At 46.1% G+C, this 18,297-nt stretch overlaps 1 protein-coding gene across 1 annotated transcript in view; it reads right to left on the bottom strand.

Annotated features, from left to right (window-relative positions):
- znf414 (zinc finger protein 414) overlaps nt 1-18,297 on the bottom strand; it is a 39,001-nt gene that overhangs the window by 3,279 nt on the left and 17,425 nt on the right. Inside the window, exons 3-4 of the mRNA XM_078198410.1 lie at nt 7,571-7,679; nt 2,767-3,320 (exon numbers count right to left, since the gene is read on the bottom strand). Of these exons, the coding sequence (XP_078054536.1) occupies nt 2,767-3,320; nt 7,571-7,679 (663 nt within the window). The remainder of the gene's footprint in view (nt 1-2,766; nt 3,321-7,570; nt 7,680-18,297) is intronic.

Here is an 18,297-nt window from a genome sequence, read left to right as displayed (position 1 = left end):
ATCAAAACCCGTTCTGCTGTTAGAATGCAGCGACGAGTCAAATGCAAACACTGCACCCTTAGTCACTGCGAATCAAATTAAAAAGCACTGGCTATCAGTTTTTAAAAAGTTTAAAAAGTTTATTTATTAGTGTCACAAGTAGGCTTTCATTAACACTGCAATGAAGTTACTGTGAAAATCCCCTAGTCGCCACACTCCGGCGCCTGTTTGGGTACACTGAGGGAGAATTTAGCATGGCCAATGCACCTAACCAGCACGTCGTTTTGGACTATGGGAGGAAACTCACGCAGACACGGGGGGGGGGGGGGGGGGGGGGAAAGAGTGTGCAGACTCCACACAGACAGTGACCCAAGCCAGGAATCGAACCCAGGTCCCTGGCGCTGTGAGGCAGCAGTGCTAACCACCGTGCCACCAGGCCGCCTCATGGTGAATCAAGAATCAAACTTTACCGTACGTTTCTACTTTTCAGCTGCAAAGGAGGGTGAACCGTGCTGGTCTCTCAGGCGTGCGCCAGACCGCAATCACCCTACACTCGAGTCACTTGGGTGGCGAGTTTCGTGCCAGTCAGCCGGCTCCAGAGAACTCGGGTGCTGCTTTGCAAGGGTGCCCCAATCTCAGTGCACTGGGAACCTCCTACCTTCCACGGACACTGGGCCCCCCCACCCCGCAAAATCAGCTGCATGCCTCCATCCCCACCCCGACACAAGTCGCCCGTATTGGGGCATCAGGATCCTCCCGATTGACACTCCCGCCAGATCCCCGAAATGCCCCCCCTCCATGATCCATCCCTGCATGACCCCGCTCATAGGCCACACAGCCAAGCCCCCTCCTGCCCATCTCCCCCCACCTCCCTGGCAGGGACAGTGCCCAACTGGCACCACTGGGGTGTCTGGTAGCCACCAGCAGGATGTCCAATGGGCATCTCCAGGCAGGCAGTGCCCGATGGCCACTGCCCGGCCATGCTTCCAAACACCCGGGGGGGGGGCTTCAATGGCCCCCAAGCACCCCAGCAAGACCATCGCACCAGGTCTGCGCTAGTGGAGACTTGTACTGATTTTCGCTGGAAAATTCCTTGTGCTGGGTTTTGCATGGGCTATGCACATTTAAATACCACTTTAAATATGCTCATCGCAGTTTGCACCATTGGAGGGGGGCCGGGAACATAGCAAACAGTTTGGCGCTGGGTGCCAATCGTATTTTTAGTGCCGAACGCTAGTTTCCCAGCTCGCCGCGCTATTCACCCAGCACAGTGAGGTGGTAAAGTCACACCCCAAGTCCAGGACTAGATGAGTGCAGAGAGGGGAGGTCACAGGGTATGTGGGGAGAGGGAGGTGGCGGTTTTGATGGGGAGGTGGTCTGTCTGAGAAGGGTGTAAAAGTGACCAGAGGGAGCGGCTGCATCAGTCAGACTGTGTGTGGTGGGGGTGTGAGAGGGATTGGCTCAACGGGCTGAATGGCCTCTTTCTGTGCCAGTATGGCACTAAAATATAACAGAACAAACAGCACAAGGTTCATTTCAAGCTGATAGTTTCCTCACTGCAAGGGAACGATTCAGATCAGCAAAAATGGATGAAACATATTGGTAAGAAAATTAAAAATATCTAGGAAGTGACCAGGAAAAAACCCAACAAAAACTGGTGCCCAGGAATGAAACTACTTGAACCCAATTTTTTTCAGTAAAATTGTATTTTTGCCTCATAAGCAATGGCTCTCTAACTTTCAAAGATGCAATTCTGAAGAGAAAGATTTATTAATTTATTAAATGTTTAAAGTTTATTAGGGTACACGGAGGAGGAATTTAGCACGGCCAATGCACCTAACCAGCACGTATTTTGGACTACTGAATACAGGAGTTGGGACGTCTTGTTGAACTTGTACAAGACATTGGCAAGGCCACACTTGGAATACTGTGTACAGTTCTGGTCACCCTATTATAGAAAGGATATTATTAAACTAGAAAGAGTGCAGAAGAGATTTACTAGGATGCTACCGGGACTTAATGGTTTAAGTTATAAGGAGAGGCTAGATAGACTGGGACTTTTTTCTCTGGCGCGTAGGAGGCTGAGGGGTGATCTTATAGAGGTCTATAAAATAATGAGAGGCATAGCTCAGCTAGAAAGTCAATATCTTTTCCCAAGGGTAGGGGAGTCTAAAACTAGAGGGCATAGGTTTAAGGTGAGCAGGGAGAGATACAAAAAAGTGTCCAGAGGGGCAATTTTTTCACAGAGGGTGGCGATTGTCTGGAACAAGCTGCCTAAGGCAGTAGTAGAGGCAGATACAATTTTGTCTTTTAAAAAGCGTTTAGACAGTTACATGGGTAAGATGGGTATAGAGGGATTTGGGCCAAATGCAGGCAATTGGGACTAGCTCAGGGGGTTAAACAAAAGGGCGGCATGGACAGGTTGGGCCGAAGGGCCTGTTTCCATGCTGTAAACGTCTATGAGAGGAGGAAACCGGAGCTCCAGGAGAAAATCCACGCAGACATGGAGAAAACGTGCAGACTCCGCACAGACAGCGACCCAAGCCGGGAATCAAACCCGGGTCCCTGACGCTGTGAGGAAGCAGTGCTAACCATTGTGCCACTCTGGAGAAAAGCAGGTATATTTCAGCTTTTTCAGAATGCCCTTCCTGTTTATCTAGTTTGCAGATTGGGGTATTCGCTACAAATTTAGCATTCGACGTCAGAAAGACCGACAGCAAAATGAAATATACATTTCCCTTTGGAAAGTTAAAAACAATGGGTTATAAGATTGAAAGTACACCTTACCCGTACTCTTCCTCCAGACCGCGTTTGAGAAAGGCAGACTTTCGGAGGGAACATAAGACCTGAGGCGTGGCTGTGTGGCACCTTGGGCGAGGTTGTAAGGTGCAGGATGCATGTACGGAATGAAGGGCCCGGGCACTGGAGTGTGGGCTTGGGTAGGAAACCTGCTAAGGCTGGGTGTGGCAAACAGAGATGGCTCCAGCAGTGAAAATGAATGAGGGGTCGCTGACACCAAAGGCATAGGAGTCAGTGAAGGGTGAAGAGTAGGGAGGGGAGTTGGGAGTGGGGTGAGTGATCTCGAATCGGTCGCCTTGCCGATGGTGTCCATGCTTGCCACATTGCCATCCCTTTCCAGCTGCTTGATAACGCTTTGGAATTTGACTGGCTCCACAGAGACTGGCTGTTTAATCAGAGGATCCGGTTCCCCGGCAGATAAAGGGCTGGGACACTGCTTCTCCACCCTCTGCAGCAGAGGACGCGTCGCAGTGTTAAAACATATATGCATATGTTTAAAAAGAGATCGGTGCGTCCGAAAACGTAGCTTGCATCCTTCACACCTGCAAGACAAATCATTTCAGAAATTCACCTTTGGCTCTCGGCAGCTTTCCAGACTTGTAAATGCAACAGTATCTTTAAAAATAAACTTTAATGAACAAGCCATAGCTCAATAGAAACATAGAAAACTACAGCACAAAACAGGCCCTTCGGCCCCACAAGTTGTGCTGAACATATCCCTACCTTTTAGGCCTACCTATAACCCTCCATCCTATTAAGTGCCATGTACTCATCCAGGAGTCTCTTAAAAGACCCTATTGAGTTCGCCTCCACCACCACTGACGGCAGCCGATTCCACTCGCCCACCACCCTCTGTGTGAAAAACTTCCCCCTAACATTTCCCCTGTACCTACCCCCCAGCACCTTAAACCTGTGTCCTCTCGTAGCAGCCATTTCCACCCTGGGAAAAAGCCTCCGAGAGTCCACCCGATCTATGCCTCTCAACATCTTAGATACCTCTATTAGGTCTCCTCTCATCCTTCGTCTCTCCAAGGAGAAAAGACCGAGCTCCCTCAGCCTATCCTCATAAGGCATGCCACTCAATTCAGGCAACATCCTTGTAAATCTCCTCTGCACCCTTTCAATCTTTTCCACATCCTTCCTGTAATGAGGCGACCAGAACTGAGCACAGTACTCCAAGTGGGGTCTGACGAGGTGAGGCACTCTCACTTCAGAACCAGAAAGCTGTGAGCTTGAATGCCATTCCAGGTATTCGAGCACATTAAACTGCGCCAATGAAGCACTGAGGGATGCTGTACTGTCAGAAGTGCCATATTTTGGATTAAAATCGAGGCCCGGTCTGCCCGTTCAGGTGGCCACAAAAGAATCCATGACATTATTTCGAACACTATTTCGCACACGAGGACGGCCTAAACCGGGATGTTGGATTTATGTCACATTATCAGTCACCCCCACAGCTTTCCCCCTGATCTTGCAGAATCTCACTAGCTGTTCTGTCTGGAGACAATACACATCTCTTTAACCTGTGTTTAATGTTCCCTCCACCCACATTATCTGTACCTTTAAGACCTGGCTGGCTGTAGAGATTTGCATTCTAATTAGTATTCTGTAACTTGATTTCTGTGTCTCTGTGCACTGTTGGAGAACAGATTTTCACTCCATCTGACGAAGGAGCAGCGCTCCGAAAGCTTATGGTATTTTCTACTAAATAAACCTGTTGGACTTTAACCTGGTGTTGTGAGACTTCTTACTGTGCCCATCCCAGTCCAATGCCGACATCTCCACATCATGACTATTTCGAAAGGCAGGTTGTCGCCACAAGGCTTAATATTTATCCCTCAGTCAACACCAAGAAAGGAAGATTATCTAGTCATGAGCGGCATGGGGCAGTGTTTAGCACTTGCTGCCTCACAGCGCCAGGGACATGGATTCAATTCCCAGCTTGGGTCACTGTGTGGAGTTTGCATGTTCTCCCTGTGTCTGTATGGGTTTCCACCAGGTGCTCCAGTTTCCTTCCACAGTCCAAAGACATGCAGGTTAGGTGCATTGGCCATGCTAAATTGTCTCTTAAGTGTCCAAGATGTGCAAGTTAGGTGGATTGGCCATTATCAATGTGCAGGGTTAGGGCAGGGGATTGAGACTAGGTAGAGTGCTCTTTCGGAGAGTAGTGCAGACTTGATGGGCTGAATGGCCTCTTCTGCACTCTCGGGATTCTATGATTTATCTCATTGTTGGTCTTTGGACTGTGCTGCTACTTGCAAAATCCCAGAACTGCCTCTTGAACAGCACTATGGGTGTGTCTACAATACAGGGACTGCAGTGGCTTAAGGTGGCAGCTCACCACCATCCTCTCGAGGTGGCAATTAGGGATGGGCAACAAATACTGGCCTAGCCGGCAACGCCCACACTCAGTAAATAATTTTTAAAATGCCTGCTGCATTTCCTAACATTACAACAGTGACTACATTTCAAAAATAATTAGCTTCGAAACATTGAGGTTATGGATATGCTGAAATTCTACACTGAGCCCTCCGGCTAAAGAGTGACAATCTGTTCTCAGACCTTTACCGCAGCAATAAACCAAATGAAATGGTTAAGCGCAGCTGCCTTGTCCCTCTAGAAGAACGTGATACACGGCATTGTGTCATTCTGGGAGATCGAAGAGTCATTCTGTGGTGCCACAATTCTAGGCACAGAAGCGCCATTGCTCAAAGACCATCCCGGTGGTGTAAGCAGACTAATTTTGTTACAAATTTAAAAGTGTGTTTTGATTTGAACAACTGGATTATAGGCACAGGAGGGTAAATTTTCCATTTCCGCCCGCTGCGGGAATCATCACAGGCCGGATGGACATTTCTTATTGACAGGTCTGTTGACCTTGGGCAGGAATTTCTAGTTTCAGGGTGGGTGGCATCGGAAAATCCCACTCAAGATTTCCTCAGGAGCCAGACAAGAAATCAAGGCCAATTAAAAAGCACAAATGTTTATCTATTGACTCAGTAATGGTTCACTGACACATATGGACCCCAGCGGGGCTCTTGCTGAGTCACTGGTCACAGCATATGTGCCAGACCATGTAGGTCATTGCCTCTTCTTAGTTAGGACTCGCATTTTAACAGACTCCAGTCAATGGGCGGCACAGTGGCTAGCACTGCTACCTCACAGCACCAGGGACCCGGGTTCAGTTCCAGCCTTGGGTCAGAGGTGGTGTATCCTTCTCATAGACTTTCTCAAAGGAACATATATCTGTGTGGAGTTTGCACATTCTCCCCAAGTCTGCATGGGTTTCCTCCGGGTGCTCCAGTTTCTTCCCACAGTCCAAAAATAGACAGGTTTCGTGGATTGGCCATGCTAAATTGCCCCTTAGTGTCCCAAGATGTGAAGGTTAGGGGGATTAGCGGATAAATATGTGGGCTTACAGGGTTAGGGCTTGGGTAAGACACCACATCAAAGAGCCAGTGCAGACGCGATGGGCTGAATGGCCTCCTTTTGCACTGTAGGGATTCTATATTTGGTTATGTCTGTGAAAAGCGACTAGAAGCTAACAGATCCATGTCTCTAAGCCATGGGGTCCTCGTTCCATTGTTTTTGGAAGATATATGAGCCAAAACTCTTCCACCTCATCCGGGGCGGGCAAGGTTCCCAGAACGGAAGTCTCCGTTGGCCTCAGGTGGGATTTTACGATCTCGTCCGAGCGGGACTGTAAAATCCCGCCCATAATTTCTGACAATGATCTTGCCAGAGTAGGGGTTTGGTGGTGCCGAACAGAATGATCCAATAAATGACATGGAGACATCAGAGGCCAGGTCTGCCTCATTCTCATGGTTTATTGCTGCCACAAAGGCCTGGGGTCAGATTGTCAACCCTTGGTTGGAGGGATAAGTTTAGAAAGAAAAGACTATAATGATGCCCCAAAGTGCTTTCCAGCGATTCCAGCAGTGACTACAGCCAGTATCCATCCAGCGCACTCAATACAGCAAGGTGACAGTGACCAGATAATCTGTTTCTACGTGGTACTGATCGAGGGACCAGGACAAAACTTAACTCCAAGCAAGAACAAGCTTGCATTTACACAGCCCCACTAAACAGGGTCAGGGTCTGGCGAACACAATTCGCCCATTATATGCATTGGATCCTAAAATCCAATGGAAGGTCACAGCTCTCAAAGCCGCCTGAAGTCAGTCTTGTCTGGCTGCTGGGACACTAACAAACTGGTCCTTATAAAAACATACACCAAGCTTGCATTTGATGCTGATACTGCCACTGTTGGAGGCTTGGGGTAGCTTCAGTTGGCTGTTTGCAGTTGACGAGTGGCATTCTCCTATTTTCAAGCTCTGTGCTCCAGCCGGTGTGAAATCGAGAGTGAGCACCACCAACCCCTTAGCAAAAGGAATCTTACCCCCACCCCACAAATATATCTTCCCCCCCCCCCCCCCCCCATCACCACCACGGCACGCAGACAAGAGGGTGAGCTGACCAGACGTTCCACACAGGCCCCTTCCTCCCTCAGACCCCGACTCAACCCCACCTTCGGGCCACATGCCTAATTAAAAAAAATTTTTTTTTACTTCACCCTTAAAGTTACAAGTCAATGCTCAGAATGGACTGGGCAAACTCATATCCATTCCTTGCTTACTCCAAAAACCAAATTCAAATTCCAGTTGAATCCAATTCAAGGTCCCCCCAAGAGAGACAAACAACAACCCAAGCTGACAAGATGAGGCATTGCACCCCATCCTGGGCTTGATCTGACCCTTGATTTAGCCAAAAGGTGATCTAATGTTCAACTTACTTGAAGTATCGGTTCGGTTTGTGATGTACCCTCATGTGATTCATCAGATGATGCATACTGGAAAAAGAATCTTTACAGTCGTCATTTGTACAACATTTATACGCTTTTCCTGAAAGAAGAACAAGACACAAAGTGGCACATTTCATAATTATACTAGCATCATATCTTCATATTATAATCCAGAGCAAACTCAAGCCTGTTACTATAATAGCCACCAAATTTGGGACCAGCTAATTTGCACGGTGGCACAGTGGTTAGCACTGCTGCCTCACAGCGCTAGGGACCCGAGTTCGATTCCCGGCTTGGGTCACTGTCTGTGTGGAGTCTGCATGTTGTCCCCATGTCTGCGTGGGTTTCCTCCGGGTGTTCCGGTTTCCTCCCACAGTCCAAAAGACGTGCTGGTTAGGTGCATTGGCCATGCTAAATTCTCCCCCAATGTACACGCCAGAGTGTGGTGACTGGGGGATTTTCACAGTAACTTCATTGCAGTGTTAATGCAAGCCTAAATGACATGTAAACTTAAAACTAATTTGGTAAAATAATTAATTGCTGAGAAACTGACTTGCAATTGAACATTAACATGAACCGAGACGCGAAAGATGTTAAAACGGAAATTCACTCCTTGTTGAGTCATGAACATGGTTTTACACGATAACTGAACTGATAATATCACAAATGGTTGTTGAAAAAAATGCTTGTGTTAAAGTATTTTAAAAATATCTTTCGGTTAGTTGGTTGTTAACTAGGGATTGCTGTTGGGATGCCACTTGTTCAGGATATTTATTAAAAGATCATTATTAGCAGAACCAAATGATTATGGAAAAGCAGGATGTACAAATAATGGGATGTGACACAAACAGAAAATTCCATAGAAACACAGGAAAAGGCCATTTGACCCAAGCAGCCTGTGTTGGCGTTTATCCTCTACATGAGCAGGAGTCCCAGTCTAATGTAATCTCTTTGTTTCATAACACCATGTCCCTTTTCTTCACTACCAACCCGAATTATATTAAATATTGACCTGCACTTTGCTTCAGTCATTCCCGGCTTGAGTCACTGTGCAGAGTTTGCATGTTGTCCCAGTGTCTGTGTGGGTTTCCTCCCACAGTCCGAAAGACGTGCTGGTTAGGTGCATTGACCATGCTAAATTCTCCCTCAGTGTACCCGAACAGGCGCCGGAGTATAGCAACTAGGGGATTTTCACAGTAACTTCATTGTAGTGTTAATGTAAGCCTACTTGTGAGACTAATAAATGAACTTTAATCCTTAAAACTTTTATTCCTGGTAGCGCATTTCATTGGCTCACAACTCTTAGAAACACCTCACATTTAGGGGTAAATTCCCCCACCACCAGAATTGCCACGTGTGGGGTGGAAAAGTTGTCAGACCACGTAAAGGTCCATTGACCTCGGACACGAATTTTCGGTCTCAGGACAGGCACAACTGAAAAATTCTGCCCTCAATCTTCGATCTGCCCCTCAAACACTGGAGTCAGTCTGCATCCATCTCATCCCATCATTTTTTAAAGATCTCAATCAAATCACTCTTCTCTGTTGCAGCCCAGTGACTCATGTCTTTTTGTATTTGCCTTGTCTCAAATAGCAATGCTCTCATTCAAGTCAGAAGGTTGCACGTCCCACTCAAGAAACATGAGCACATGATCTAGGCTGATTCTTGGATGAAGCAATGTGGGATGCTCTATTGTCTGAGATGTGACCCTTCCAAACAGAGATAAAATAGATCCCATCGCACTATTCCAAACAAGATCAGGGGAGCTCTCCCAGTGCTGCAGACAACATCAACTGATATTTAGCACATCATCTGATCAATATTGCACTGCTCTTTCTGTGCACAAATTGGTTGTTACCTCCCCCTAACATTACCACACTGGCTGTACTTCAAAAGATAGTTCACTGCCTGTGAAGCATTTCAGGACACCCCCTGGTCACAAAGGTGCTACTTTCTCAGAAGACTAAGGAAAGTTGGCATGTCAGCTATGACTCTCACCAACTTTTACAGGAGCACCATAGAAAGCACTCTTTTTGGTTGTATCACAGCTTGGTATGGCTCCTGCTCTGCCCAAGACTGCAAGAAACTACAAAGGGTAGTGAATGTAGCCCAATCCATCACGCAACCCAGCCTCCCATCCATTGACTCTGTCTACACTTCCCGCTACCTCGGCAAAGCAGCCAGCATAATTAAGGACACCACGCACCCAAGACATTCTCTCTTCCACCTTCTTCTGTTGAGAAAAAGATACAAAAGTCTGAAGTCACGCACTAACCGACTTAAGAACAGCTTCTTCCCTGCTGCCATCAGACTTTTGAATGGACCTACCTCACACTAAGTTGATCTTTCACTACATCCTAGGTATGACTGTAACACTACATTCTGCACTCTCTCCTTTCCTTCTCTATGAATGGTATGTTTTGTCTGTATAGTGTGCTAGAAACAATACTTTTCACTGTATACCAATACCTGTGATAATAATAAATAAAATAAAATCAGAATGTAAATCCCACTCTCCCTCTCTTAAAATGGCAGCTCAGATTTAACAGAATGTCTGGGTTTCTTGGTTTGAACTAAACATAAAGATAGAGGTTTGGGCAACATCAAGTTTAATTTTACGACTGGACTTCTAACTGAATTGCTGATCTCCCCTCATGAGCCTAGTCTCGAGTGCTGTAATATCCCATTTGATGGTCTGTTTTAAGGGCTGATCTTCCCTAAGGAAGTCAGTGCTTCATGCTTGTAGGCAGGGATCATTTGTCGTGTATCCTCATGTTCTCTAAACTATGGATAATCACCACACCTTCCGCTATCACTGCAGGGTGACTCCTGTCAAATGCTCCCTCCAGAAATCACTCTTTCGTTCATGTTTCAACATTTTTCTAACTCGTTATCATAATCTTGGATCCACAGTTTGGAGGAACTTCCTGCAGATGTGGTCGCCAGAGTAACATTTGCTACTGGAATTCCCACAACTTACAGGAATCGCGCATTCCTGTTCCTTCCTGTGTTCCCTTTCTTACCACGTCATACAAGTACTTAAGGATACACTTAACTTTCAATTAAACTACTCTGCTGTTTCCTCCACTTCCACCCCTCCAAACAAATAGTTTAGTAAAACTTTGTTCGGCAAGTATTGTTTTCATCTCATTCTGTTTTAACGGAACACAGTTGTTGGGTAGATTAATGATAAAAATAAGTTTTAGTTTATTTATTAGTGTCACAAGTAGCTTACATTAACACTGCAATGAAGTTACTGTGAAAATCCCCTAGTTGCCACACTCCGGTGCCTGTTCAGGTACACGGAGGGAGAATTTAGCACGGCCAATGCACCTAACCAGCATGTCTTCCGGACTGGGAGGAAACCGGAGCACCTGCAGGAAACCCACGCAGACACGGAAGAATGTGCAGACTCTGCACAGACAGTGACCCAAGCTGGGAATCGATCCCGGGTCCCTGGCACTGAGGCAGCAGTGCTAACCACTGTGCCACCCAATACTGTGATACGGACAGTATCACAAACGGAGTGCCACTAATAAGAGAAAAACAAAATAGTACGGATGCTGGAAAGTAAGAATGTGCTGGAAGGCCTCAGGAGTTCAGGCAGCACGCGTGGAGAGAAACAGAATTAACATTTCAGGTCAGAACTGTGACTTCCTGAGGACATTCAGCATTTTCTGTTTGTGCTATACTTCAAAGTCTCTGAAGCTAGCCTCTGAGAAATCTAAACCTAAAACATTTCTGTATATGCAATAAAGTCCACACTCACTCCATGCAGACACATTGCACTTGGCCAAGCGGTGCTTCTAAAAAAACTGTTCATGGGATGTGTGTGCTGCTGGCAAGGGTAGCATTTATTGTCTATCCCTAATTGCTCTTGAGAAGGTGGCAGTGAGCCGCCTTTTTCCCAGCTTGGGTCACTGTCTGTGTGGAGTCTGCACATTCTCCCTGTGTCTGCGTGGGTTTCCTCTGGGTGCTCCGGTTTCCTCCCACAGTTCAAAGATGAATTGGCCATGCTAAATTCTCCCTCAGTGTGCCTGAACAGGCGCCAGAGTGTGGCCTTGGAGTGTGACAACTAGGGGATTTTCACAGTAACTTCACTGCAGTGTGAATGTAAGCCTACTTGTGACTAATAAATAAACTTTAAAAAAAAAACTTTTTTGAACTGCTCAAGTCTATGTGGCATGGGTACATTCAGAGTGCTGTTAAGGAGTTCCAGGAAGTTGGTAGATTCCAAGACTGAGTCAGCCCCAAGTGTATATGGGCAAACTGTGAGGTGCACATACTCTTTATGTGGTTGTGATCAGCCAAGATCCTGCAGGTGACCAGCACAAGGGGCTCTGAATATCTACCAATGGCGTCCAACTAAGATCACTAGACTCATTAGAGTTAGTTATATGGAGGGGACTGGGAAAAGTCCGAGGCCCTTGTGACAGGCTTACCCCTTCACTAATGAAACAGGGTTACTTGGTCTATAGCCAAATCACCAGGCCCAGACGAAATGATTCCAGGCTGTTAAAGAGAGGCAGGGCGGTAAATAGTGGAAAATCTGAGCTTGATTTTCCAATCCTCTCTGGCTACAGGCATGGTGCTGGAGGACAGGAGGACTGCTAACACTCAACCCTTGTTTAAAAAGAGTGGGTGAAAGGAATCTGGACTACAGTGAGTAATTATCGGTCAGTCAGCCAAACCTCTGTCATGGGCAAATTATTGGAAAGATTTTGAGAGACAGTATGAAACTGTCAACTAGACAGAAACAGAGGCCGACCAGCATGGATGCATTGAGGGATGGTTGTGTTTAACGAACTTGATCCGTTTTCCTTCCACAGTCCAAAGATGTGCAGGTTAGGTTGATTGGCCGTGCTAAATCGACCCTAGTTGACAATGTCCCACATGGCAGACTGGCCAGAAATGTGAAAGCTCAAGGGAAAGAGGCAAGTTAGATCAAAAGTTGGCTTAGTAGCAGGAAGAGAAGGGTACGCAGGGGAAGGCTGCTTTCAGTATGACATCCCCTGTTTCTGTGGGGTTATATAACAATGGTTTGGAACTAAATGCAGGGGGCACGAAGAAGCAGCTTGCATTAGATACAAAAATGGGCTGTGTGATTGGGTAGTGAGGAAGAAGGCTGTGGACTGCTGGACTGGTCAGGTGGGCAGAAAACTGGTCAATGGAATTCGATTCCAGTGAAGCGTGAAGTAACGCATCTAGAGATGGTGAACAAAGCAAGGGAATAAATGGTAGAATACCAGGAGGTGACGTGAACAGGGGAACTTGTGAATGCATGCCCACAGATCCCCAAAGACAATGGAGCAAGGTAGACAAGATGGCACATCGCACAGGGCAGCACGGGGGCACAGTGGTTAGCACTAGTGCCTCACAGCGCCAGGGACCCGGGCTCGATTCCCGGCTTGGGTCACTGCCTGTGTGGAGTTTGCACATTCTCCCTGTGTCTGCGTGGGTTTCCTCCGGGTGCTCTGGTTTCCTCCCACAGTCCAAAGATGTACTGGTTAGGTTGATTGGCCATGCTAAATTCTCCCTCAGTGTACCTGAACAGGTGCCGGAGGGTGGCGACTAGGCGATTTTCACAGTAGCTTCATTGCAGTGTGAACGTAAGCCTACTTTTGACTCTTAAAAAAGTTAACTTACTTAAAGTATATATGAGTAGGGAGATTATGGTAGAACTGTCTAGAACCCTAGTTAGGCCACAGCTAGAGTACCCTGTGCAGTCCTGGTCGTCACACTACAGGAAGGGCATGATTGTACTAGAATGGTACAGAAGGGACTTACAAGGATGTTCCCAGGAAAGGAAAAAAATCAGCTAGGAGGAAAGATTGGATAGGCTGGTGCGGTTTTCTTTGGAACAGAGGCGATTTAATTGAGATGACAAAATTATGAAGGACTTTGGTAAAGTAAATGCGAAGAACTGATTTCCCTTTGCAGTGAGGTCAACAAATAGGGGCAGCTTTAAAATTACTGATAGAGGCTTAGAGGGGAGATGTTTCTCAGCCACAGGGCAACGGGGTCTGGAACTCCCTGAATGGGTGTTAGAGGCAGAAAACTTTACCATGTTTAAAAAGCATTTGAGATAACCTACAAGGCTATGGAAAGTAGCTTTAAACTAGGTAGCTCTTTCCAGCGGGTATAGACACAATGGGTTGAAGGGCCTCCTCTATGATTCTATCATTAGCCATGTCCTAAAGTATTGCAAGACCAACCTCTTCCAGTTGGTGGATCACAAAAGACTAAATTTTCACTCCCAAATTTGTCTGCGAAACTGACTTGTGAGAAAGTGCCCTGAAACTTTGGTATTTTAAGTTTGGGTAATTTTGGTCGGAGAGGGGGGGTTGTGTTGGGCATTGCAGGGTTAGGTGCCAACAGGAGTCATGCCCACATGACCCAAAAAGAATTTTGAGGCATCTAGGAGGACTGCTGGGCCTAGAGGCAGTCTGGTTAAAAGGTCCACTTTGGGGCTCTGGGACCTTGTCCTCGTTACAATAAAAACAGTAAAACAGTCCTCTAGCTCTGATTTCTCCTCACCCAAAGCACACATCCCATACCCCATCCATGCAAACTCATGGCATCTTATGTCCCCACCCATTGTTGCCTGCAAGTTCACATTTTGATTATAACCACTTGGAACTGTCAAAGAGATTAGCTGTTTTGGATGTGGGGCTATGGATACAAATATCTAAATACAAGGGATTAAGAAGTAATTGAAGTAATTTAAATGTCATCAATGACAGTTTGTTAAAATTTAGCGAAGACTGCATTGGTCACTTAGAACTTCAATCTTATTTCATCTCACCATGGCTCTGTGGCCTACATATCCTCTTCTGTCAATCTATGTGCCTCCATCCACCAATGGTCCCTGACACACCTTTTCAACCCCATGTCCCTCATTCAATCCCTTGGCCCTTTATAATCCCTCACACCAATATGCTGCCAACTCATGACTCCCATCCACCATATTTTGCCCTTCTATGCCAACTCACCCAGTCACCAATACTGGCAGACCTCAGCTGCCTTTGTGAACTACAGATGTGTAAAGTAGAAGCCATCTCTTCCCCCCCACCCCACCAAAAATGACGAATGCCGAGTTTGGAGGTGAAGCTTCAGGAATCAGAGCTCCAGTGTCATTTTAGCTAAGGTGCAAAGTCCTCGTGACTTCACTAAAATTCAGGCCTAAAATCTGCATAATGGAACTTACACTGCGCGGCAGGTTACCTTGGTACCACTTCAACACCAAAGAGGTTAGTTATTGGTTTGTTCTTAGTCAACTAACAAGTGGGTTGTCAATGGAGTACAATAGGCAATGGTGTTGCATAATAAAGTATTAATCGTTAAATAAGTGGTCCAGCAACAATGAAAGGATGAACCATCAAATCATAGAATCTTCAACACAGGAGATGGTCATTGAGGCCATCACACTTGTGCTGACTCATTACTTAGAGTCATAGAAGTTTACAGCATGGAAACAGGCCCTTTGGCCCTACTTGTCTATGCCGCCCTTTTTTTGAAACCCCGAAGCTAGTCCCAATTGCCCGCATTTGGCCCATATCCCTCTATACCCATCTTACCCATGTAATTGTCTAAATGCTTTTTAAAAGACAAAATTGTACCCGCCTCTACTACTACTTCTGGCAGCTTGTTCCAGACACTCACCACCCTCTGTGTGAAAAAATTGCCCCTCTGGGCCCTTTTGTATCTCTCCCCTCTCACCTTAAACCTATGCCCTCCAGTTTTAGTCTCCCTTACCTTTGGGAAAAGATGTTGACTATCTAGCTGATCTATGCCCCTCATTATTTTATAGATCTCTATAAGATCACCCCTCAGCCTTCTACGCTCCAGAGAAAAAAGTCCCAGTCTACCCAGCCTCTCCTTATAACTCAAACCATCCAAGTCCCAGAAGCATCCTAGTAAATCTTTTCTGCACTCTTTCTAGTTTAATAATGTCCTTTCTATAATAGGGTGATCAGAACTGTACACAGTATTCCAAGTATGGCCTTACCAATGTCTTGTACAACTTCAACAAGACGAACCAACTCCTATATTCAATGTTCTGACCAATGAAACCAAGCATGTCGAATGTCTTCTTCACCACTCTGTCCACCTGTGACTCCACTTTCAAGGAGCTATGAACATATACCCCTAGATCTCTTTGTTCTGTAACTTTCCCCAACGCCCTACCATTAACTAAGTCCTGCCCTTACAGCTACCCTCTTTCCCTTATTCAAATCATAGAAACCTTACAGTGCAGAAGGAGACCATTCGGCCCATCAAGTCTGCACCAACAACATTCCCACTTAGGCATTATCCCCGTAACCCCACATATTTACCCCGCTAAACCCTCTAACCTACACATCCGGGGACACTAAGAGACAATTTAGCATGGCCAATCCACCTAACCCGCACATCTTTGGACTGTGGGAGGAAACTGGAGCACCCGGAGGAAACCCATGCAGACACGGGGAGAATGTGCAAACTCCACCTAGACAGTGACCCAAGCCAGGAATCGAACCCAGATCCCTGGAGCTGTGAGACAGCAGTGCCACCATGCTGGCCCCCAAAAAAGGGTATATTTCCTGATAACCTGAATAGAATATTTATCCACTTCTCTTAAAGGTTATTTTGGATTCTGCTGTTCCTGGTAAGCTATTCCACATCCCATAAATCCTCTTTGGAAAAAAAGTGAAATTCTTCTAATCTTCCTCTTCACTCTATTGATAGTAATTTTTAAACTATTGACTCGTCAGCCACTGAAAATAAGCTTTCCCCCCACGATCTAAACATCTCAATTTTGAATATCTCAACTATATTATCGACCTTCTCTGTACAAGTTTATAAAGGAAACAAACCATTGTGGAATATAAACAGATCAGAGGGCACAAGTCAATGGTAATTTAAGTAAACATTAGAACAACAATTATTTATGTCCAGTACAGGTCATTGCACTTACAAACTAAACACACAGAGGGGAAAAAAAGAGGACAACAGTTGGATGACCAGCTTTAGCAACAGCAAGTGATGACGAAGCATCAAGGGAATTTTATCCTGGGGTTGAAGGAGGAAGACAACAAAAAAGGAAATGTTGACTGAAAGGAAAGGCAACGTGAGTTCGTCAACCCCTTAAGGCAATTAGCGATCAAGTTACAGAAACTGTTAAAATTACCTCCATTTTTTTCAGCCTATACAGGAGGAAATGTTAGCCTGAACAAACAGATCATTAACACAATGGTGAAGAAATCAGAAAACAGGCATCCCTGATTAACTGGAGCATAGTCTCGCAGGCTCGGACTGGGGATAAAAATGGAAAAATGATCCTGGACACCAATTTCAGCAGCTAACCAAGTGTTCCACACCCCCATGTTCTTCACCAGGTTGAGGCTTCATGGCGCAGCAGGTAGTCTCCCAGTCAGAACCTCCGTTTTGTGCCCCACTCAAGGACTTAGTGGCCAAGGAAGGTGCACTCATATCTCGGCCAAACAAGGGGGTATCAATCTGAAAATCCTTCCAACACACACTAATAACAGACAGTAAGGGTGGGATTTTACAGCTTTGCTCGACCCGAGGCTGGAAAATCCCACCCGAGGTCAATGGACATTTCCATTGTCCGCCCCGATTCTGTGGCAGGCGGGGCGGTAGAATTCTGCAGTAAGAGCGGGAGAGATTCTTGGCCAGCCATGTGATGGAAAGAAAATAAGAGCCTCCATCGTCACTATCCATAACTCCCGGCTATGACATACATGTAAAAAAGTGATTTTGCCACAGCAACTCAGAATCGTGTGTGTAAGACGGGACGACAGTTAGCTCAGTCACACAGTTTTAGTTCTGCTGTCTCACAGCGCTAGGGACCCAGGTTCAATTCTGGCCTCGGGTCATTGTCTGTGTGCTGTTTGCACGTTCTCCCCGTGTCTGTGTGGGTTTCCTCCGGGTGCTCCGGTTTCCTCCCACAGTCCAAACATGTGCGGGTTAGGTGGATTGGCCATGCTGAAATGCCCCCGAGTGTCAGGGGATTTAGTGGGGTTATGGGGATAGGGCCTGGGTGGGATTGTTGTCGGTGCAGGCTTAATGGGCTGAATGGCCTCCTTCTGCACTGTAGGGATTCTATGATGTGGAGATGCCGGCGTTGGACTGGGGTAAACACAGTAAGAAGTCTAACAACACCAGGTTAAAGTCCAACAGGTTGAAATAAACCTGTTGGACTTTAACCTGGTGTTGTTAGACTTCTTACGGGGATTCTATGAATCAGATTGGTGACAACTGCATGGGTTTCGATCCCCAACTTCCGGTTGGGGTTCATTGGGGACTTGCCTCCCTACCTATAGTGGAGATCACCGTACTACAGGTCGAACCTGCCTTCAGGCAGAGCAAGCTCTTACCAACTTTACCATCATCACGTCATGTTGACTGGAGACTCTTATAATTCAGCATTAGGTCCTGAATCAAATTTTAAAAAGGCCAATGGAAATTTCAGGTATCTTGTAGTTTTGCACACGAGTGCGTGTTTTTAATACAAACCTTAAACCAATAATATACTTAATACATGGAGACAAAAGCACTGGTTTAATCCCACAGCGGGCTCCAATATGGGATATAGTTTGCTTGATAAGAGTTCCTTAAAATAGTAATTATTTTGACTATGAGTACATCAGGTTTTCAATAGCTGATAGAAGAACATGGTCAAAGGTTAAAAGAAACTGAAGTGTGGCCACAATTTG

This window comes from Mustelus asterias, chromosome 26 (assembly GCF_964213995.1).
Source record: "Mustelus asterias chromosome 26, sMusAst1.hap1.1, whole genome shotgun sequence".
NCBI classification, from domain to species: domain Eukaryota; kingdom Metazoa; phylum Chordata; class Chondrichthyes; order Carcharhiniformes; family Triakidae; genus Mustelus; species Mustelus asterias.
Note: the sequence above shows the minus strand (reverse complement) of the source record. Positions and strands in the feature narration are given on the sequence as shown.